This window comes from Peromyscus maniculatus, chromosome 8 (assembly GCF_049852395.1).
Source record: "Peromyscus maniculatus bairdii isolate BWxNUB_F1_BW_parent chromosome 8, HU_Pman_BW_mat_3.1, whole genome shotgun sequence".
In the NCBI taxonomy this organism is placed as follows: Eukaryota; Metazoa; Chordata; class Mammalia; order Rodentia; family Cricetidae; genus Peromyscus; species Peromyscus maniculatus.
In genome coordinates, this window is record NC_134859.1 from 61,158,797 (window position 1) to 61,181,357 (window position 22,561).

A 22,561-nucleotide genomic window follows, 5' to 3' on the forward strand; every position below is an offset into this window, starting at 1 on the left:
GGGGACAGCTCTTAGGAGTTGAATTTCTCCTATCTGTTTTTGAGGCAGAATCACTTTTGTTTCTGCCCCTGTACTTCATACATTCCACTTCTATTTCTACCTCTCATCTTGCCCTAAGCATGCTGAGCTTACAGATGCCAGCCACCACTTAGCATGGGCACCAGGATCAAGCTAAGGGCATCTGGCATCTGGCTTACATGGCAGGTGCTTTACCCACTGAGCCATCTTGTATTTTCACAAAGCAAAAGGTAATCAGTGAAAATGGGTCTGTCCTGTAAAATGTAAATGGACAGTCAGGCATGGGTGCACACCTTTCATCTCAGCATTCAGGAGGCAGAGGCAGGTGTATCTCTGTGAACTCGAGGCCAGCCAGGGCTACCTAGTGAGATGCTGTCGGGGGGTGGGGGTCGGGAGAAAGTAAATGAGCTAGACTCTCCGGCTAAGCACTCTTTTTAAGTGAATCAGAAAACAGAAAATTAAGATTCTTCTGTATTCCATTCACAAAAGTGACTGCTGTAACAATATTTGGGCATGTCAAGAATCACAAGTAAACCAGGGTATTGGTGTTAATATGAAATAGCAGAACTCAAAGTAAGATATATAATAAATCAAAACACTTTATTTTTATGAAGGAGACTTTCCATACTGAAATATATTATCAGTGGTAGCTCTCAGAAACAGAGATTGTATCTATAAAACAAAAATGGTTAAGTGTACAAGAAGGAGCTTGGCAAAAACTCCTTTGTTGTAAGAAAATTTAGTGTGCCGTTCTGACTTTGACTGGGCAAATATATTAAGGATCTCGAAACCAAGATTACATAATAACCTGGGGATTTGGTAGCTGTATCTATCTATCAAAACTTGGATCTCATAGATCAGAAGTCACAAACTTTCCATGAAGCACCAGATGGTATAAACATTTCAGGATTTGCAGGCCGAATGCTTTGTTACAGCTGTGCACCTCTGCTGCGTAGCCCAAAAACAGCTGTGAGCAATGCACAGTCACAAAAGTGAGCCCGCCCTGATTTCCGTCCAAGTGCATTATAGACACTGAGATCTCGATTTTTGCAATTTTCCATATTCAGATTTATTCTTGGTTTATTTTCAACTACTTAAACATTTAAAAAACAACAACAAAACCCAGCTGTGAAAATGGTTCAGTGAGTAAAATACTGTCATACAAGTTTGAGAACCTGAGTTCGGATCCCCAGAAACACCTAAAGCTGGGTGAAGTAAGGTCCTCTGTAATTTCACTGCTCCTCTAACTAGATAGGAGGCAGAAATAGAGCAATTCCTGAAAACTCATGGGTCAGCTAGTTTGGCATACACAGCACTGAACAGCAAAGAGAACCTGTTTCGGGTATGTCTTATGGCTTTCTATTGCTGTGTAGAGACACCATGACCACGGCAACCCTTATTTTTATTTATTTATTATGTATACAGTGTTCTGTTTGTATGTATCCCTGCAGGCCAGAAGAGGGAGCCAGATCTCATTACAGATGGTTGTGAGCCACCATATGGGTGCTGGCCATATGGGTGCTGGGAATTGAACTCAGGACCTCTGGAAGAACAGTTAGTGTTCTTAACCTCTGAGCCATCTCTCCAGCCCCCTTATTTTTTTTTTTTAAGATTTATTTATTTTATGTGTATGAGTACTCTATCTGCATGTATGCCTTTATACCAGAAGAGGGCAACAGATCCCACTATAGATGGTTGTGAACCACCATGTGGTTGCTGGGAATTGAACTCAGGACCTCTGGAAGAGCAACCAGTGTTCTTAACCTCTGAGCCATGTCTCCAGCCCAACCACAGCAACACATTTCATTGCGGTGGCTCATTTACAGTTTCAGATGTTCAGTCCATTGTCATCATGATGGGAAGCATGGTGGCGTGCAGGCAGACATGGTGCTGGAGCTGAGATTACTACATCTTGCTGGCAACAGTTAGTCAACTGACTCACTGGGCACTATCCTGAGCGTAGGAAACCTCAGAGCCTGCCCCCACAGTGACACACTTCCTCCACAAAGCCATACCCACTCTAACAAAGCCACACCTCCTAGTAGTGCCACTCCCTGTGAGATTATGGAGGCCAGTTACATTCAAACTACCACAAGGTGGAAGATGAAGGCTGACACAGAGGTTGTCCTCTGACCTCCCTACACACGTGTACACTCACACCCACACTCAGGCACAAATGCACAAGCACACACACACACACACAGAGTATGAAAACCATTATTAGGCCACAGGCTATACACAAATAGGCAACAGGTAGGAATTAGCCCACAGACCACAGTTTAAAGATTCTTGATATAGACTGAGATCTGGTAAACCTAACAGTCTCTGGATAGGGGCTGGAGACGTGGCTCAGTGAGTAACATTCTCTAGCTAGGGAATTATACCAGGAAAGTGGCTCAGTGAGTAGTGTGTGCTGTGCAGGTGTGAGGACCTGAATTCAGATCTGAAGCACCCACAGAAAAAGCTGCATGCTCTTGTCATCCCACCAGTAGGAGACAGAGGCAGGAGATCCAAGGCACTTCCTCCTTCCTCCCCTCTAGCCAGTGACCATAGGTGAACCAGTGAAAACCCTAATCTCGAAAACTAAGGTAATAAGGTAGAGCACACTCTAGAAAGACACGCTGTGTCAGCCTCTGGGCCCAGCAAGCATACTTAGGGGTACACATACTCATTCATGTCAGAGAATTCTGTAGTCAGGGCTGGTAGTGCAGGCTCTGTATTCCCAGTTACTAAAAAAGTGAGTCAATGGTTCGGAGCACTGGCTGCCCTTCCAGAGGATCTGAGGTCAATTCCCAGTACCCACATGGTGACTCACAACTGTCTGTAACTCTCTCAGGGGATCTAACACTGTTTTCTGGCCTCTGAGCACCAGGAATACATGGAGTGCACATAAATCCAAGGGAAACATCCATGCAGATAAAAATAAATACATGAAAATTGAAAAAGAAGCAGCACTTGGCTGCTGCGGAGTCAGGAGGATCTTGAGCCCAAGACCTGCCTGAGCCAAAATGAATTCAAAGGCAGCCTGAAGGGGTCAGCGGCTAGGGATGTGTCAAGTGGGTAAAGCGCTAACCTAGCACATGTGAGGCTCTGAACTCAGCCAGGCATAGTGACACACAGCTGTAATCGAGGCACTCAGGAAGCTGAGGCAGGCTTGTAACAAAGTAACACCAGCACACTTGTCTACACCCATAGTCCAGCTACTTGGGAGGTTTAGTCAGGATCATTTGAGCCCAGGAGCTCTGGGACAGCCTGGGTAACATAACAAGACGCAGCTTCCTCTTTTAAAATTACATAATTTTAGGATGCTAAATTTAAGAATGTTACATAGACACGACTTTTAGAAAATACAAATTGCCTTAATTGTTCTAGAAGTAGAAAAACACTTTGTAAAAAAAAAAAAAAAAATCAAGTTATCAAAATAGTTCTGTTAGGACCTGACAAGATAGATCAGTGGTCCTAAATTCTATTCCCAGCCACCCACATGGTGGCTCACAGCTCCCTGTAACTCCAGCCCCAGGTGATGCCACGCCCTCTTCTGGCCTCTGCGGACACTGCATGCACACAGTGCAACATACATGCCCTGACAAAGAGAACCCGTTTCAGGAGAAGATGAAGACTGACGGGGAAGTTGTCCTCTGACCTCCATACACACGTGTGTCATGTGAGTTCTTTAAAACTTTTTTTTTAATTATTATTTTTCAGTGCTACGGATTGAACCCAGGGCCTTACCCATGCCAGGCAAGCACTTCAACACGGAGTTACAGCCCAGGCCCTATTTGTTTTTACTTTGAAATTTGCCACCAGGCCTCATAAGTTCTTCAAAACTTTGACGAGGCATATTTGACCATAATTTTAGAAAAGAAGAAGGAGCAGAGCAGAGCACACCTGGAATCCCAGCACGTGGGGGATAACAGGAGATCAATCACCCTACACTGTGTGAAGAGTTCAGGGCCAGCCTGGGATACACAGGAGCCTGCCAGAAATACAGTTGAAAGCGGCTCTCGAATTAGGTCATTTCCTAGGGCAGACACATGGACACACACAAACACGGACACAAACACGGACACACAGACTGGGGAGGTGCTAGAGAGATGGCTCATCAGATAAAAGCATGTACTACTCTTGCAAAGAACGTGGATGTCACACACACACACACAATATAAAGTATACGTATAAAATAAAAATACTTTTTTAAATTTTGAGACAGCCCTGCTAACCTGGAACTCACTATGTAGACCAGACTGGCTCTGCCTCCAAAGAGATCACTGTGAGTTCAAGGCCAGCCTGGTCTACAGAGTGAGTTCCAGGACAAACAGGGCTACACAGAGAAACCCTGTCTCGAAAAAAAACCAAAAAAAAAAAAAAAAAAAAAAAAAAAAAAGTGTGCACTACCTGTTTATTTTATTTTAATATTTTTTAAGATTTATTTATTTATTTTATACATACAAGTGCTCTACCTGCATGTATGCTTGGACACCAGAAGAAGGCATCAGATCTCACTACAGATGGTTGTGAGCTACCATGTGGTTGCTGGGAATTGAACTCAGGACCTCTGCAAGAGTAGCCAGTGCCCTTAACCTCTGAGCCATCTCTCCAGCCCCTATTTTTAATATTTTTATTATTTATTTTATATATAAGGGTGTTTTGTCTGCTGTGTGTATGTGCACTACCTTCATGCAGTGCTTAAAGAGGCCAGAAAAAGGGTATCAGATTTCCTGGAACTGGAGTAACAGACGGTTGGTAGGGAGCCACCAAGTGGGTGCTGGGAACCAAACCCAGGTCCCCTGAAAGAGTAGCAAGTACTCCTAACTTCTGAACTACCTCTCCAGCCTCTATTAATTTTTTAAATTTTATTTTATTATTTCATGTGTTTGGGTACTTTGCTATTATATGGTTTTGTGCCACTTGTGTGCCTAGTACCCAAGGAGAACAGAAGAGGGCATTGGGTCCCCTGGAACTGGAGGTACATATGTTTGTTTGTGAGCCACCATGTAAGTGCCTCTGACCTCCATACGTGCACCAACGCACATCATAGCAATAATAAAGTTTTAAAGGGAATGGATGTTAAAAATACAGCCAATATGGAACAGTTAGGCACACCTATAGTCAGTACTGGGGAGGCTGAAGGAGGACCACAAATTCAAAGCTGGGGGCAAAAACAGACTGGAGATATAGCGGCAGTCTGTTAGGATGCTCGGGGGTGGCGGTACACACCTTTAATCCAGCACTCAAGAGGCAAAAGCAGGAGAATAATCACAGGTTTGAGGCCAGCTTGGTCTGCAGCAAATCCCAGGCCAGTCAGGGCTGTGTGACAGGATCTGTCCAAAGGACAGGCAGAGGCCAGCAAGTACCGGACTGCACTCTGAGACCCTCTCAAGCAAAACCAAACAAATGCATATGGAGCTTGTGAGAGGCAGAAGTTAAACATGCTGGACATGGTGGTGCGCACCAGTACTTGTGAGGTAGAGACAGGAGAAAGTTTAGTCTTCTCAGCGATATAAATGAGTTTGAAGTCAGCCTTGGCTACATGAGACCTTGTCTCAAAAAATAATTTATTAAATTTTAAAAATTAGGAGCCTCTAAGAGACTGGAGAGATGAGGACCTGAGTTCAGATCACTAGCACCCATGTAAAAAGCTAGGCGTTGGCGATGTGTGTCTGTAACCCTAGGGTGTGGAGAAGCAGACAGACATCTGGAGCTCACTGCCTAGTGAGCCTAGCCCTTGTCAGTGAATCCTAGATTCAGACAAAAATCTGTCAAAAACAGTAAGTTGGGACTAGCAAGATGGTCCTGGGGGTAAAAGTACTTGCCTAACACACTGAGTCTCATCCCTGGAGCTTATGTGAAAGCGGGTGGATAGAGCTGACTCCCACGTGTATGCCATGGCACATGTGTACCCATACTCTCAGATACATGTTAGTAATAAAAAATAAGACAGCTGAGAACATTTGATGAAGGCACCCAACATCAACCTCCAGGCTCCACACGTACACACGTGCTCCATACCACACAAATAAATCCACACACCAAAAGATATAGATATTTATATCTTCAATGGTGGACATGATGGCAGCACACTTGTAATCCCAATATTTGAGAGAATGAAGCAAAAGGATTACAAACTGAAAGCCAGTGTAGGATATATAGCAAGACCTTGTCTCAAAAAAATAAACAAGGCAAGATAGTGCATGTCTTTAATCCCAGCACTTGAGACAGAGACAAGTAGATCTTCGTGTGTTTGGGGCCAGCCTGGTCTCCATAGTGAATTACAGGCTGTCCAAGGCTATACAGTAAGACCCTGTCTCAAAGAAAAATAATTTTGAAGAATAAAAATGAAGAGCTCTGGACAGCTGAACATGTGGCGGTTCCTGGAAGTGGTATACCCAGAGAGAGCTGAAGTATAGATCTCCTTTCCCGTTTGTAGCTCCCCTGCATTCATGTCTTGTCTTTTGTTCTATGGAGACACCAGTAAACATTTAGAAAAGTCCATGAATTGCTAAGAAAAGGCAGTAGGTTTTGCTCTCTCACTGACAGGGCATCGGAGGGCCATCCCCACAGTCAGAATTCAGCAGATAGTCTCACTAGAGCCCTGCTTACCACAGCCACCCAGGAACCAAGCTAGCCACTGGGTGATTGATGGATGCAAACCATGGAAGAGGAATCCATGAGCGTGATGTCTGCCAAAAACAGCAAAACAAAAGGCAGTCTACAAGGAAAGATGTACAACATTGATTTCTAAGTGGAAAAGAAGTGTAGTAGTCAGAGTATTATATATATATATATACCTGTTAATGGCCAGCGAGATGGCTCACCTGGTAAAGGAGCTTGCTCCTGCCAAGTCTGATGACCTGAGTTTGATCCCAGGGTTTCCCCTGGTAGAAGGAGAGAACCGACTCCCCAAAGTTGTTCTTTGACCTCCACACCCATGCCATTTACACACACAGATAACAAAACAGATAAGTCTAAGAAGAAATTAAATATATGCCTAATTTTTACTTGCATGCTCAGGCCTCATGTTTATGTAGCAAGTATTTTACCAACGAAGCCATCTCCTCAAGCTCTAGAAGTTCCTGCTTTTTAAAATATTTAACTAAAAGGAGCTTTAGCGATAGCTCAGTGGTTAGAAACACTGGCCACTCTTTCAGAGGACCTGGATTCAGTTCCCAGCACCCACATGGCAGGTCACTACCGTGTGTAACTCCTTTTCCAGGGGATCTGACACCTTCTGGATTTGAGGGTACTGCATACATGCAAGCAAAATACTTATAAACATAAAATAATAATACTTAACTGGAAATAAATTTTTGAGGCAGAGTCCCTGGTAGCCCAGGCTGGCCTAAAACTCATTTACATAGCTGAGGAAGGTCTTGAGCTCATGACTCTCTTGCCTGCATGTCCCACATGCTGGGATGCACTACCATGCCCAGCAGAATTTAACTTGTGACATCATGCAGTCTGTATATATTTATTTTGTTCTGGGTGTATGCGTGTCAGAAATCAAACACAGGGCTTCGTGCTTCCTAGCAACTGAGCTACACCCACAGCCTCTTGATGACATTTTTATAAGTACACATGAGCAAGCACATTATCATGATAAAAATGGTCAGTCTATACCCACTCTATAGAAGTTAAATCGAGATGCCATTCTGCCTGTGAGATTGGCAGTCATTTTGTTGATGTCCTGATTAGTCTTTGTTAACTTGGTGCACACCTAGATATGTCTTAGAAGAAGGAATCTTAATTGAGAAAATACCTCCCTAAGATTGGCCTGTAGGCAAGTCTGATCAATGGTTGATGTGGAAGGGCACAGATCACTGGGTGGTACCACCCCTGGGCAGGTGGTCTGTGGTGTATATAAAAAAGGGCTGAGCAAACCGGGAAGCAGCACTCCTCTACGGCTTCCACTTTAGTTCCTGTCTCCAAGTTCCTGCCTCGGATTCCTGCCCTGACTTCCCTTAGCAAAGGCATGTCACCGAGAGTTGTAAGAAGAAATAAACCCTTTCCTCCCCAGGTACCTTTTGGTCATGGTGTTTTATCTCAACGGTAAAAGCCCCAACCAAGATACTTGGTTTGCTTTTGATTTACATTTTTAGTGCATTGTAGATCAATTTTTTAAACGGCCATGGCATATTACATGAAAAGAAATAACTTACAAATCACCATGTGTCCTTGTCACAAATTATGTTAGAAGTTCCATCCACCAGGTATGATGCTCCATGCCTACAATCTGAGCACTCGAGTCTGAGGCAGGAGGATGGTGAACTCAAGGCCAGCTTGGGCTGCATAGCAAGATCCTATCCAAATAATAACAGTAATAATTCCATACATAGAACTAGAAGGGCCACTGCAAAGACAACATATCCAAACATTGGACCTGCTAATTGGACTTTAGATAACGGTCTTTGTCTCTGTCATTTTCAGTTTCTAATTTTTGCATAACTACCATGTATTCTTTTTGTAATTTTAATTGGTTTTTGTAATAGAAACAATCTAAGTGCTAAGAATATTTCCATAGGAACATGTTTAAGGCGCTTGATACATACTGCAAATTTGCCCTCCAGGTGAGTCGTACCAGTTACATGCCACCAGCAATGTTCGCTTTCATTTTCTTACTGTCTAATTCTGTTAGTCTATTCATAGTTCTAATCTCGTTATATCCCTTTTTATTGTTTCTTTGGGGTTCCAACACCTCCCAGTTTAGTGTTCTCATTGAATTTCATTAGCAGCTGTTTCATTAGTGGCACAGAAGAAGGATTAAAGCGTTAACTAGGATAGACTTTGACAAAAACCTGTAAAAATGTATGTTATTATCTTTGCATAAATTCTTTTTAATCAAAGTTCCTCAAAAACCTCTCTCTGTTCCCATCTCCAGGGATAGGTCTGGCCACTGATGATATTCTTGGTAGAGGGGTGTGTGGTTCTGTCCCCGTAGGAAGGGCACATCTGTGTTGCATCTGGATTCATGTCTTAACAAGCCTTGATGAGGCTTTGTGTGGTCTGGAATCAGCTAACTGCCCTCTGGGTTATTTCAGTTTGGTCCTGGTCACCTCCACACACTTCTCATTTACAGACTATTTATCAGGGCAGCTGTGTCCTAGACATGCAAATAAGTCTTTCTTTTTTTTTTTTTTTTTTTTTTTTTTTTTTTTTTTTTTTTTTTGGTTTTTTCGAGACAGGGTTTCTCTGTATAGCTTTGCGCCTTTCCTGGAGCTCACTTGGTAGACCAGGCTGGCCTCGAACTCACAGAGATCCGCCTGGCTCTGCCTCCCGAGTGCTGGGATTAAAGGCGTGCGCCACCACGCCCGGCTGCAAATGAGTCTTTCTGTTGTTTTCCTTCTTCTTGAGTCCCATTTGAAATGTACCAGGGAACGCTTTTAAACCCAAGGTACACTCCTGCTAGAGAATCACTCACACTTATTTTTATATACAAAATGTCACCCATTAAATTCGGTTGATAAGGTGCGTACATACCCTCTCTTCCTATTATCTCCACTAATAGATGACTAATGCAAAATATTGAGTAATTTTTAAAAATCAATACTCAATTTTTTAGAAATAATTAGAGAGACATTCAACTCTGACACCAACACCCACTCAGTTCCTGAGCCTACTTCTGCTCGAGGATGGTCTATAAATAACTCACATTACTCACTGTGGCGCAATCAGTTTTTCCCGAGAAAATTTTAGCAACTGTTCTAATACAGACTGCCAGTTATCAGTAGTTGAGAATGCAAGTCAACTTTTAATTATGCAGACGCTGATTATTCAGATGACAAATTGTTCGTGCCCTGTACTGCTCCTTCCTGCTGCCTACCTTTTAGCATTTGCACTGCTCATTAGCACATCTTCCAGAAGCTAGGCATTGGAGGCGAGGAGAGGGACTCAAATCAGCTGAGCACTTAGGAGAAGCTCTGATGAAAGATTTTAATGCAGTTTGTACAACTATTGACTAAAATTGAGTCATTTGGATTCCCTGCGAATTGTATTTACATGTTCTGTGCTTGTCCCCCATAGCAACAGATAATAGAATTGTCTGCAGAGAGACAACATAATTCTGATATTTAATTTTTCCTTTGTAGAACATTTTTACATGATGGTTCGTGGTGTTTTCTCTGTTCATTACATTTGTATCCAGACCAGTTACTTCTCTGATAAACAACTAGTTGAGATTCCTGGCACATGTACCGTGACAGCACAGTGATCTGAGTTTCCCAGGTTTTTAGAAAACCGTGTCCCTTTAAGTACCAGTTTTCACATCTCAACCAGGTTGTTGGAAATAGGATTTTCCTCCTGCTTAAACTGAGGCTGTGATCTTAACTGAAGCCTTTCCGGGTAGCCAACTTTACATGTATCATACTACTCCTTGCATATGTTTGACTATTAGAAAAGCCCTTGTAGGTTTGCAGTCCTTCTAGGAGCCTCTGGTCAAGTGGAATGTCCCCGTGTGATGACATTGGAGTGGGATGGGGTTTTCTTTGTCCTGGGACTGTTGTGTCACACTTAGGGGTTCTCTGCCCCCTCTAGTCTATTACTGCCTGTCTCCCTTTGGCAGAAAACCTTGCCATATATCCCCACATGGTAGTTATCTGCTTCTGAACTTTGGCCTGAGAAACCGCATAACAAATCAGTTAGCATTTTGTTTGAAGAGCACGTAGGCTGTTAGAGTTTGGATCTTACCTGTCACCCACAGATCCTCTTGCTAGAGCCTTGACCACCGCTAACTTTGGGGAGGCAGGGAACAGTGGAAGGAGAGCTCCCCAGTGCCTCTTCTCTCGCTTGTTTTGGTTGGGTTTGGGTTTGGTTTTGATTCTGTTTTGTTTTGTCTGAGCCAGGATCAGTTCTGGGTCCCAGGCTTATCTTCTTGTCCTAGCCTCTCAAATGCTAGGATTACAAGCATGCATCAGTCAGCCTACCTTTCCTTTGCTTTTTTAAAATTGATTTTGCCATAGCAACAGAAACCTGACACGAACATAGCTGTGCACATGAGTGTGAACAACTCGCGTCTGCATGAATGTTCATGCAGACGCCTGACTGCCTAGAGGCCCCTTTTCTTCCTTCCATATTTGCAGTTGTCTGAATTGGCTGAGTGTACTGCAGAGAGGTTGTCTGGGATGTGAGACTGCCTTCAGTAAAACAATACAGACAGTTTGCTTACATGAGACTGCAGAGCAGTTTCCGAAAAGGTTAGACAAAGGGCAGGATAAAGAAGGCTGAGGGTTTTATACACACTTAAGTCTGTGTAAGTATATAAAATATGCTACACTAACTAGGACACTTATTCCAATAACTAACCAAAGACCAGTTAAACAAAAGCACCCAGACGTTAAAAATCTTGGGGAGATAATCCCAGGGGTACTATGGTTCTGCATCCTGTGAACATTATGAAACTCTAGAAAGTTCCCTACTGATAATCCCTTTTTTATTATTTTTTATAAATTCTAATATTGGGATTTTTGAGTGACACACAGGCATAATGGTTAGGCTCCAGCGGACTTTTCATGGACTCATTCACTTTGCTTCCTGGGGACCAGAGTTTGCTATGAGTCATGTTCCACCCGATTTATACTGGATCCGGCTGCCGAGCCATGACTCAGATGGGCCTCGGGCCCAGCTGCTCAGTTCATCTTCTGAGAACAGATGTAAGGACAGGACAAATGTCCTGATGCATGTTTCCTTCTGTCCTTGCACTTTCAGGGTCTAAAGAGAGCATCGTTACCAGGAGCAGGCAGGTACGCCTTGCCACGGGCGTCTTCCCTGTCGTCAGCCTCCTGAACCACTCCTGCAGCCCCAACACTAGTGTGTCCTTCGCTGGCACTGTCGCCACCGTCCGGGCAGCACAGCCCATCAGAAGGGGACAGGAGATTGTGCACTGCTATGGTGAGCCAGCCTTTCTTGCTGCTGCCCTGCGCTGCCCCATCCTCTGTGTTTTTCCTGGAAAAGGCAATGCATCCTTCGGCCAATAAAAAAGGTCTTCTGGCCATAACAAAAAGGTCCGTTGAGGGCAGTGAGCCATGTCTCTCGATGCTGAATTCCTGTAGACTGCATATCCTGAAGATAGGCTAAGAGCATCTTCTCGGCTTCTTTCTCTTCCTGCCCTCGCAGCTTGGAAGCTTATCCACTTCTACCCATGTGTTGTTGTTTCTTTTGAGATGATAGGATAGTACCCAGCCTCATGTATACTAGTGTCTGTCACTGAGCCAGAACCCCAGCCCAGTTCTTCCAGTTCAGTCACATGACGAACATCCCAGCCCCTCTGTTGAGTAGTCTTTGACCCTCTTGATGTGAGAGTAACTGTGGGTGATCTCTCTCCAGGGCCTCACGAGAGCCGGATGGGTGTCGCCGAGAGGCGGCGGAAGCTGAGTTCCCAGTACTTCTTTGACTGCAGCTGTCCAGCCTGTCACACTGAGACGCTCAGAGCGGCCTCAGAGCCCAAGTGGGAAGCCTTCTGTTGTAGCAGGTGCAGAGCGCTCATGCAGGTACGTCCTCCCTACTGTTCCCAGAGGCCAGTGCTCCAGCCCAAAGGAGTGGCTAAGAGAAACCACTGGGGGTATATTGAGAGCACTATTATTGCTTCCATTTCAGTAAGCCATCTAAACATGTTGCCCGATCCTGAGAACAGCCACAGTGTCAGGTGGGATTTAATAATGTTTTCCTTACAAATGACACAAAATCTTAACTTTGACCCAGTGGAAGAAAAAAAAACTAGAAATATACTTGCTCAAATAAATCACCACAAGTTCTGTATCAGACCTGGTAGTTGGCTCACGCCTGTGATCCCAGCACCCAGAAGGCTGAGGCAGAAGGATCTCAAGTCTGAGGCCAATCTCAAGTGAGGCCCCATCGAATAAAACAACATTCCAGAGAACAGTTTCAGATACGGCTTAATCTAGGGGCAGCCCCCAGATTTTGTCTTCTCAACCCCATTCTCTCTGTGCTAGCCTCACCAGACACACTCCTCTCGTATGGTGACAAGATGGTTGTCACCACCTCAGCCTCCTGTCCACCCAGCCCAATAGGGTGAAAATGTATGCCAGTCCAAAGTCAGTCTGACCAGAAGTCTTATTGTGTATCATTGATGTAGAAACTGGGAAAATCCGACCCAGAGAGTTTTCCTTCAGCCATTTGACCCAGAGGAAGGAACCACATCTGAGCCCCTCAGCTAAGGGCATTGACCTTGGGAGAGGGAGCATAGATCCTTAGAGAAATTGAGCTGCTATTGCCAGAAAATGGCATAGACTCTGGAGTCTTCGACAGTCCTGCCCAGATGAAAAATGTTCTCCACTACCAGAGGATGGCATTCTTGTTAGGAATACTGGAAGTGGAATTCGTTATGTTCAGAAGCTAAAATCGTAAACCCAAGGGTGAATATGAGGTCTTACCTAGCACTTTTTGTTTTGTTTGTTGTTTTAGCAGGGTCTTGCTGTATAGCCTTGGCTGGCCTGGGACTCACAGAGATCCACCTGCCCTCGGCCTCCCGAGTGCTGGGATTAAAGTTGTGTACCGCCATGCTGGGGCCGAGCACCCTTTTGTATTAGCCCCCCACTCTTGCTCTCTTGAGATGGGGTTTCATTGTGTATCCCCAGTGTCTTAGTTAAGGTTTGCTGTTGCTGTGAAGAGACCCATGACCATGGCAACTTTATAAAGAAAACGTTTAATTGGGATGACTCGCTTACAGTTTCAGAGGTCATCATGGCGGGGAGCATGGTGGCGTGCAGGCAGATATGGTGCTGGAGTTGAGAGCCCTACATCTTTTTTTTTTTTTTTTTTTTTTTTTTTTTTTTTTTAAGATTTATTTATTTATTATGTATACAGAAGAGAGCACCAGATCTCATTACAGGTGGTTGTGAGCCACCATGTGGTTGCTGGGAATTGAACTCAGGACCTTTGGAAGAGCAGTCGGTGCTCTTAACCTCTGAGCCATCTCTTCAGCCCGAGAGCCCTACATCTTGACTTAGAGGCAACAGGAAGTCAACTGTCACATTGATTGAAGCTTGAGAAAAGAGACCTCAAAGCCCACCCCCACAGTGACACACTGCCTCCAACAAGGCCACACCTAATAGTGCCGCTCCCTTTGGGGGCCATTTTTAAACCATCACACCCAACTAGCCTAGAATTCATTTCATAGTCCACAATGGCCTCAAACTTGAGATTCCCCTGTCTCAGCTTCCCAAGTACTGGGGTTTTTACAGGCCTTTAGAACTACACCTGGCTTTCTCCAATGGATTTTTTTTTTTTTAATTTTTATTTTTTTCAGAGCTGAGGACCGAACCCAGGGCCTTGTGCTTGCTAGGCAAGTGCTCTACCACTGAGCTAAATCCCCAGCCCCTAGATTATTTTTTTAATGATTTATTTATTTTTAGTTTATGTGCATTGGTGTTTTACTTGTATGTATGTCTGTGTGAGGGTGGCTGGTCTCCTGGAACTGGAGTTACAGACAATTGTGAGCTGCCAGGTGGGTGCTGGGAATTGAACCCTGGGTCCTCTGAAAGAACAGCCAGTGAGTGCTCTTAACTGCTGAGCCATCTCTCCAGCCCCTCCAGTAGATTCTTAATAAGATGATGCTGTCCTTTGAGCCGTATCTCTCTTCTCTTCGGGTTCTTCTTCCTCTTCCCTCCTCCCCGCAAGGATGGTCTAGAGCTCATTACATAGCCCTGGCTGGCCTCAAACCCTCTGGCTCCCAAGTGCTACTGTTATAGCAGTGCGTCACCACATCCCACCTTCTATGACTGGGTTTCTTATGGTTTTTGGTTTTTTTTTAATAACTAGTATACATATGTCCATCATCTAAAGACCTGTTCCCCAAAAGAGATGGGGGGGCTGCTGAGGTGGAAAGCATTACAGACTATATTGTTTCTGTCCCAAAATGAAATCTCGGTGTGGGATCAGCTACTGCTCCCACCAGAATTGCTCTTAGACAGATTCACTCAGGCCTTGTTTGCAATGTGTTAGTGCAGGAGTCTCTTTCCCCATCAGGTCAGTGGCCCTGTAGCTCAGTGCATGCAGCATGCAATGCTGGTAACTGCTCTGGCTTAGAGTAAAGATAGAACCGGCTTCCACAGGGAAATGATGTGCTGAGCTGCAGCAACCAATCTTGCCCAGAATCCGTCAGCAAGGACCACCTGATCTCCCGCCTCCAGGACCTTCAGCAGCAGGTTTGCGGGGCCCAGAAGCTCCTCCGGAATGGTAAACTAGGTGAGGCTGACTCCTGCTTCTGCTCTCCAGCATCTTCCCTGTGTTCATTCTGCTGTCACCTTGCACTCAAGACTAGTCCTCAGTGAATGAACGAGGACTTGAATTTCATTATCCCAGCACCAGCCACAAGATGGCCATATAGGCCAGGGAGACCAAACCCTAACCAGCTGTAGTCCAGTGTCCTTGAAAGAGTGCCTGATGGTTTAAGCTGTTATAGTTTAAGCTGTTATAGGTAGTTCCAGTACCTCGAGCACCAGGAAGACTTTCTGACTTCCATGAGCGTTGTGTGGCCCCAAAGTCCCATGTCATTTATCTTAACTCTCCGCCTGATGACTGAGGAATCCGTCTGGGGAAGATGGCTCTGCCCTCAGCCACCGCGGTGGACCCTGCTCAGAGCTGGTGCTGTGGCTCAGGACAGAGTTTTCATAGCTAGCCTCGGCACAAAGAGAGAGAGAGGGAGGGAGCTCTTCTTTTCAGAAGGGGATTTGTGAAACTTGCTATTAGACCCTGACATGGTAGGACTCCATTTCACCTGTTTTAGCCAAGATTCTGAAGTTGACCTTTAGCCTAGAGTCAAGAGAAGTAATGATTGCAGTAGTGTGGGCTGTGGGGTTGGTTGTACTGGAGAGTGGATATTGGGAGCCTGGGGTAAATGTGGAGAGGCCTCATCTAGCACCCTTTTCTACTGAAAGAGAAAACATAAGGAACAACAGCTTTCCTGGAATGCTGGGTTGTTGACTCGGGGAAATAAGGGGGTATTTCCACATTGGCCCAGCCAATAGAGAACCTGTAATCTGGGCTCCAGTGTCCAGGTCTGTGTCTATTGTGAGGTGTTTTTCCTTTGACTCAATAGAGCAAGCTGTTCAACAGTTGTTGGGATGCCGGGAGGCTGCCGAGAGCTTCTTGTCAGCAGAGCACACCACTGTGGGGGAAATTGAAGATGGCCTGGGCCAGGCCTACGCTGCCTTAGGTACGTGGCCTCGTGTTCACTTGTGGCCCTGCTCAGTCTCTTTGGCTCCCCCTCCATTCTGCTTTCCTCATCCTGAGAGCCCTGGGCAGATGGTGGTTCTTTTCTGAAATGAGACTGTTCCCACAGGAGACTGGCGAAAGTCTGCTGCCCATGTCCAGAAGAGTGTCCGTGTGGTTGAAGCTCGCCATGGGCCATCCAGCATTGAAATTGGCCATGAGCTCTTCAAACTGGCCCAAGTCTTGTTCAATGGGTAGGTCTTTCCTCTTCCTAGGCAGGGCACGTACTGTTCTGCGTTTTACTAGTTACTTCAGTGAATGACTTCTGCTACAATGCTTTTAAGCATGTTGAAGCTCTTCTATTTCCTCTGTAGGACAGAGCCTTGCCCTCTGCCTCACTGACAGACTTGAAGCTTTGACTTTCCTCCTGAGAGAAGTGGAGAAAGCTCTCAGATCTGAACTGAGTTTCCCAGGGAGGGCTTCCAGGCAGCCTCACCCGCCCGCCCGCTAGCATTCCTCTTGGCTGAATCACACCTCCCTTGGCTTCCCAGCCACTGTCAACCCAGGACCTCTGCCTTTTCCCTGGTTTGCATCCTATTCCTTTTAAAGCAGTTGTTTTCCAGCAGAAGGAACGCTGCCTTCGGGTGGCACTGGCCAATGTCTGGAGACAGTTTTGATTGTTAGGGATGAAGGAGGGGGTGCTGCCAGCATCTAGTGGGTGAAGGCTCCACCTGCAGTGCACAGGACAGCCTCCACAGTGGCGTCCCCGAGTTACGTCCAGGTTGAGAATCCCTGCTTTAAGGTTAAAAAGGCAGCTGGGGGAATGGCCCCGTCGGTAGCACCTTTGCCTAGCATCCCGAGGCCCTGGGTTCCACCCCTCCACTGCACACGCAAGACAAGAGCGGAGTGGGTGTGCCCGCTGCTCCTTCGCCCAGTGCTGCCGCTGAGATCACTGGAAGAGGAACACGTCCCCACTGGTAATGTGTCTGTGGGGGTAGCGTACCTCCAGCTGGATTAAAAACTCATTAGTGTACATTGATAAGGGAAAGTGCTAGCTTAGACCTGCTCCCCGACATAAAAACAGCATGTTTGGTCAGAGAGAAGGAAGGACACAGAGTCAGTCAGGTGAGACGTGGGCACCCTAAAGTGAGCACCTCTGGACAAATGCTGATTAAGGTTTTAAAACGTGCCTGTCTTTCTCGGGGTCCTGGAGTCTACACACACACACACACACACACACACACACACACACACACACACACACACACACACAGAGTTTTCTCAAACTCTGCTTTGCGGTAGGCTTGTGAAAGTTTCTTATCTGTCCTTGAAGATGGTAAGATCCTGGAAGGCGTGGTGAATGTAGACCCTTTGTGCCCTCCATGAGATCTGGAGGATGGAATGGACTTGACCCTTGTGTCCTCTGTCCAGAAAGGAGTTGGCTTTCATTTTGAGTGAGTGAGTGAACTGACCAGTTTTCTTCCCTTTGTTCAGCTTGGCAGTCCCTGAGGCTCTGAATACCATCCGGAAAGCGGAAAAGATCCTGTCGGTGCACTGTGGCCCCGAGAGTGATGAGGTCCAGGAGCTCCGGGAGATGAAATCCTGTCTACTGGACCTGCCGTTCATCCCTTCGGGGTAGAGTACACATCCAGCCCACGGGGAGGGAGGGAACTCTGGCACATGCGGTAAAAAGGCTCTGTTGGTCTGGAGCTGTCATCAGAAAGGACAGGCCCTGCCCAGCTGTCCTGAGCTGTGTCCTGATGGCAGGGAGCACTTGGGAAACATGGTGGTCAGGAGCACTGTGCAGACGGCTGCTGTTTGCAGGAATTGACTGCCTGCCCTCTGATAGAAACTCCCCATCCCCAGAAAAGACTACACCAGCCAGATGGTGATGGCGCACGCCTTTAATCCTAGCACTCGGGAGGCAGAGGCAGGTGGATCTCTGTGAGTTTGAAGCCAGCCTGGGTGACAGAGTGAGTTCCAGGACAGGCACCAAAACTACACAGAGAAACCCTGTCTCTAAAAAAACAAAAAACAAAAAAAGAGTTACACCAGCGTCTGGAAGCTGAGTGCTTTCAAGGGCCGCAGATGATCTGCAGGCAGCTGACACTAGCCTAGGGTTTTGGCTTCATTTCATCTCACTAAATGATGAGTCTGTTTCCCTGGAACATTCCCATGGTTCCTGGTAGTAATGAGTGCTGTGTACCACTCCAGTGGGAACCTCAACTCTTGGTCTTGTGTTGTAATTGAAAAACAACACACAGCAAGAAATCGGTGTGACTCTACCTCAAGAGATACACAGGTACACTTACTGTATCCTGCTTCCCTAAATTCTTCCTTAAAACTAGTGGTGTGTAATCTGTGAATGGAGAAATAAACATGGGGCTGTCTTACTGTTGGGCAGTTTCTTCCTGGGATGGCAACTCTGAATTTGTTTCCTACCAGTTTTCTAATTCTTTTTTGTTTTTTAATTTTATATTCATTGATGTTTTACCTGCATGTGTGTCTGTATGAGGGTGTCAGAAGGACTGGAACTGGAGTTACGGACAGTTGTGAGCTGCCATGTGGGTTGCTGGGAATTGAACCCAGGTCCTCTGGAAGAACAGCCAGTGCTCCTAACCTCTGAGCCATCTCTCCAGCCCCGCAGTTTTCTAATTGTATTCTCTGGCTTTTATTGAACCTTCTTGGCAGACTCACTGTCCAGGTATTAATAAACGTCAAACGCGAAGGAATGACGTTATAACACACACCTCCTGTCTGAGTTATTTATTAGCAAACCTGAAGTAGATGACTCGGTTTGTTTATTTGAAGACAGGCTCTCACTCTGTAAGCCAGTCTAGCTCCAAACATGTCATCCTCCTGCCTCAGCCTTCCAAGTACTAGCTTTAAAAGTAATGGGTACAAAGAAGAGAATCAAGAGTCTGCCGAACCTTCCATAGGCAGCTGGGGGTGTGGCTCACTGGTCGAGTGTGTGGCTCATGGTTGTGTCCCCAGATCCCTGCCGGCCCCCAGTGCTGAGGCTGTAGACTTTGCTGCTTATGGTTTCAAACTGAGACAGAGGGAAGGAGCCTGCCCCTTTCCTCACTGGTGTGTAGTGGTGGGCCAGACCCCAGGGTCAGGTAACTATGGGATTTTCTGACTGATTCTTTACATTATCACTGGTGACCAGTGTGTTCAGATGAGTTAGTGGGAAAGAAAACCAAGTTTGTACGCACTGCTCTTGAGAACTTGCCCACCCTGGCCATGCCCAAGAAGTGGCTGTTAGTTGCCATGGCATTACAATCAGGAAATAAATAGCCCTGAAGATGCCTGACAGCAGCTTTCCAGGAAGCTGGGTGACGGAAGATAGTTAGCAGTCAGACATCTGTGGAATGGAGAGTGGTCAAAATTTGATTCTCCTGCTGTCTGTTAACTTACTCTGACAAAGAGGTTTGTTTGTTTCTTTTTGAGGTTTATTTATTTATTTATTTTATACATGTACACACGATGTTATGCCTGCATGTATGCCTGCACACCAGAGGAGGGCACCAGATCTCATAGATGGTTGTGAGTCATCACGTGGTTGTTGGGAATTGAACTCTGGACCTCTGGAAAAGCAGGCAGTGCCTTTAACCTCTGAGCCATCTCTCCAGCCCCAACCTGTAAGATTTTTTTGGTAGGGTTTTTTCAGGAAAAAAGTTTAGTCATACAGATGGTTCTATTGTTATTCCAGTCTAAACACATACTGTGTGTTTTGTTCCTAAGAGCCTGTTACCTCTGTAAAATATGTACTCGGTTACATAAAATATGTAAATGTATAGTAGACGTTTAGACTTTTACATATTAGCCTTATTTTATATATATCTATGGAAGCTTTTTTTAAATGCTTTGTAAAATAGTTATTTCCTAAAGTTATAAAGTATGTGTCTCAGGGCTGGAAAGATGGCTCAGTGGACTGCTCTTCTGGAAATACTGAGTTTGTTTGCCAGTACCCACATGGCAGCTAACAGCCATTTGTAATTCTAGTTCCGGAGGTCCATTGCCCTCTTCTGGCCTCTGTGGGCACTGCATGCTCATGGTTCACATAAAATATAAATATATAAATATAAATGCAGGTAAAACAGTCATACACATAAATAAAAACTAAAAATAAATCTCTCATTGTTTCATGTAACCTTAGCTTGAGAATTCCTGTGCCAGCCTTAAAATCTAGCATGGGCTGGCCATGGTAGCAACCCACCTATAATCTCAACACTCAGGGGGCTAGACAGGATGGTCAAGAGTTAGAGGGCAGTGTGGGCTACAAATGATCTTGTCCCAAAAATGAAAAGGCTGAGCTGGGCATGATGGCGCATGCCTTTAGTCTAAGCACTCAAGAGGCAGAGGCAGGCGGATCTCTGAGTTCTAGGTCATCCTGGTCTACAAAGCACATATTCCAAGACAGCCAGGGCTGCATAGAGAAACTATGGAAAACAAAACAAAACAAAAATAATAAAAATAAAAGGGCTGAGGAGCTGTTTCAGCAGTTAAGAGCACATACAGCTTTTCCAGAGGACCTCAGTTCAGTTCCCAGCACCCACACGGAATGGCTCACCACCACCTGTAACTCCAGGTTCATGGGATCCATCACCTCTGGACTATATGGGCACCCACACTCAGTTACACAGATACTCAAGTGTGCGTGCACACACATGTGGTGATATTTTGTTTGTGATCTCACAAATAAAGCTTACCTGAAGATCAGAGTGCGGAGCTAAGCCACTAGTTAGCCATAGAGGCCAGGCAGTGGTGGCACACACCTTTAATCCCAGCACTCAGGAGGCAGAGGTGGACAAGTCTCTGTGAGTTTGAGGCCAGCCTGGTCTACACAAGATTGGTCCAGTCTAAAGAAAAACAGAACCAGGCAGTGGTAGCACATACCTTTCATCCCAGCACTCGGGAGGTGGAGACAGGAAGTGACATGGCTGGGTGTGTAATAAGTAATAAGGTGGGAGGAGACAGGAGCGCAGTCTCTTTCAGGCTGAGGAGTTGGCGAGGTAAGAGGTGATTGGCTGTGGCTGGCTCTCTCGTCTCTCTGATCTTGCAGCATTTACCCCTATATCTGACTCCAGGTTTTTATTATTAAGACCAATTAGAATTTGTGCTGCACACACACACATACACGCTTAAAAATAAATCTTTCAAAGTAAATAAAAAGAGAGATAAAATGAAACAGCATTTACGCTTGATATGGTGGCACACAATTTGAATCCCAGCATTCAGGAGGCAGATGCAGGCAGATCTCTCTGAGTTTCAGGGTAGCCTGTTCTACATAATGAGTTCCAGGCCAGCCAGGGCTACATAGTGAGGCCCTGCCTATAAATAAGAGGGCTGGAGAGGTGGCTCAGCAGTTAAGCATATGCTAGTCTTGCAGGGAGCCCAGGCTCAATTCCTAGCCTGGTGGCCAGCTATTCCAGTTCCCACTCCTGGTGGCCAGCAACTCAAAACCACAGTAACTCCAGCTCAAGGGGATCTGATGCTGCTGACCTCTGCAAGCACTTACACACTATGCACATATCTACACATAGACACATACATATACGTGTAACTAAAAATAAACATCAATCCTTGTTAAAAAATAAAACCACACAAGCTGGGTGGTGGTGACTCACACCTTTAATCCTGGCACTCGGGAGGCAGAGGCAGGTGAATATCTGAGTTTGAGGCCAGCCTGGTCTATAGAACTAGTTCTAGGCCAGCCAGGGCTACACAAAGAAACCCTGGCTCTAAAAACTAAAAAATAAATAAATAGGCCCAATTGTTAAAATTTAGCTTGTCCTCCAAGCACAGGAACCCAAGGTCAACCCCCAAAACCCATGTGAAGAGAAGTGAGATGTGGTGGCACATGCTTGTGACCCAGTATTGGTGAGATGGAGACAGATGGATCCCTGGGTCTCACTGGCCAGCCAGCTAACCTGGTCTACCTAGTCTGATGCAGGCCAGTGAGAGACTGTCCGTAAAAAACAGGGTGGGTAGAGGTAACAGATGTCTCTGCAGGAAAAGACACTTACAGCACAAGCTTGGCAACTCCAGTCTAGTCCTCAGAAACCACATAAAGGTACAAGGAGAGAACCAGCTCCACACAACTGTCCCCTGACTTCCATATGCATGCATGCTGTGGCACCCACACGCATCATGCATGCATACAGATAATGACTTTTTTTTTTTTTTTTTTCGAGACAGGGTTTCTCTGTGTAGCCTGTCCTGGATCTCACTCTGTAGACCAAGCTGGCCTGGAACTCACAGAGTTAAAGGTGTGTGCCACCACCACCCGGCTATGATTTTTAAATGTTTATGGATATGGTATTATTGCCTGCATACATGTCTGTGCACTACATGCATGCAGTGCCTATGGAGGCCAGAA

The 22,561-nt window shown here is 45.6% G+C and overlaps 1 protein-coding gene across 10 annotated transcripts in view; it reads left to right on the forward strand.

Moving 5' to 3' along the window:
• Positions 1-22,561, forward strand: part of Smyd4 (SET and MYND domain containing 4) — a 74,903-nt gene that overhangs the window by 43,377 nt on the left and 8,965 nt on the right. For 8 of the 10 annotated variants that reach the window (XR_013041746.1, XR_013041749.1, XM_076542891.1 and 5 more), the window contains 6 exons: positions 11,716-11,898; positions 12,334-12,497; positions 15,081-15,213; positions 16,067-16,183; positions 16,310-16,433; positions 17,674-17,814. Coding sequence is in view for 8 of the 10 variants with exons in the window: in XM_076542891.1 (XP_076399006.1) it covers positions 11,716-11,898; positions 12,334-12,497; positions 15,081-15,213; positions 16,067-16,183; positions 16,310-16,433; positions 17,674-17,814 (862 nt within the window). In the remaining 2 variants the exon portion in view is untranslated. Of the gene's footprint in view, positions 1-11,715; positions 11,899-12,333; positions 12,498-13,102; positions 13,753-15,080; positions 15,214-16,066; positions 16,184-16,309; positions 16,439-17,673; positions 17,815-22,561 lie in introns of those variants that run through there. The other 2 variants (XM_076542892.1, XM_076542893.1) reach the window with 2 other exon arrangements.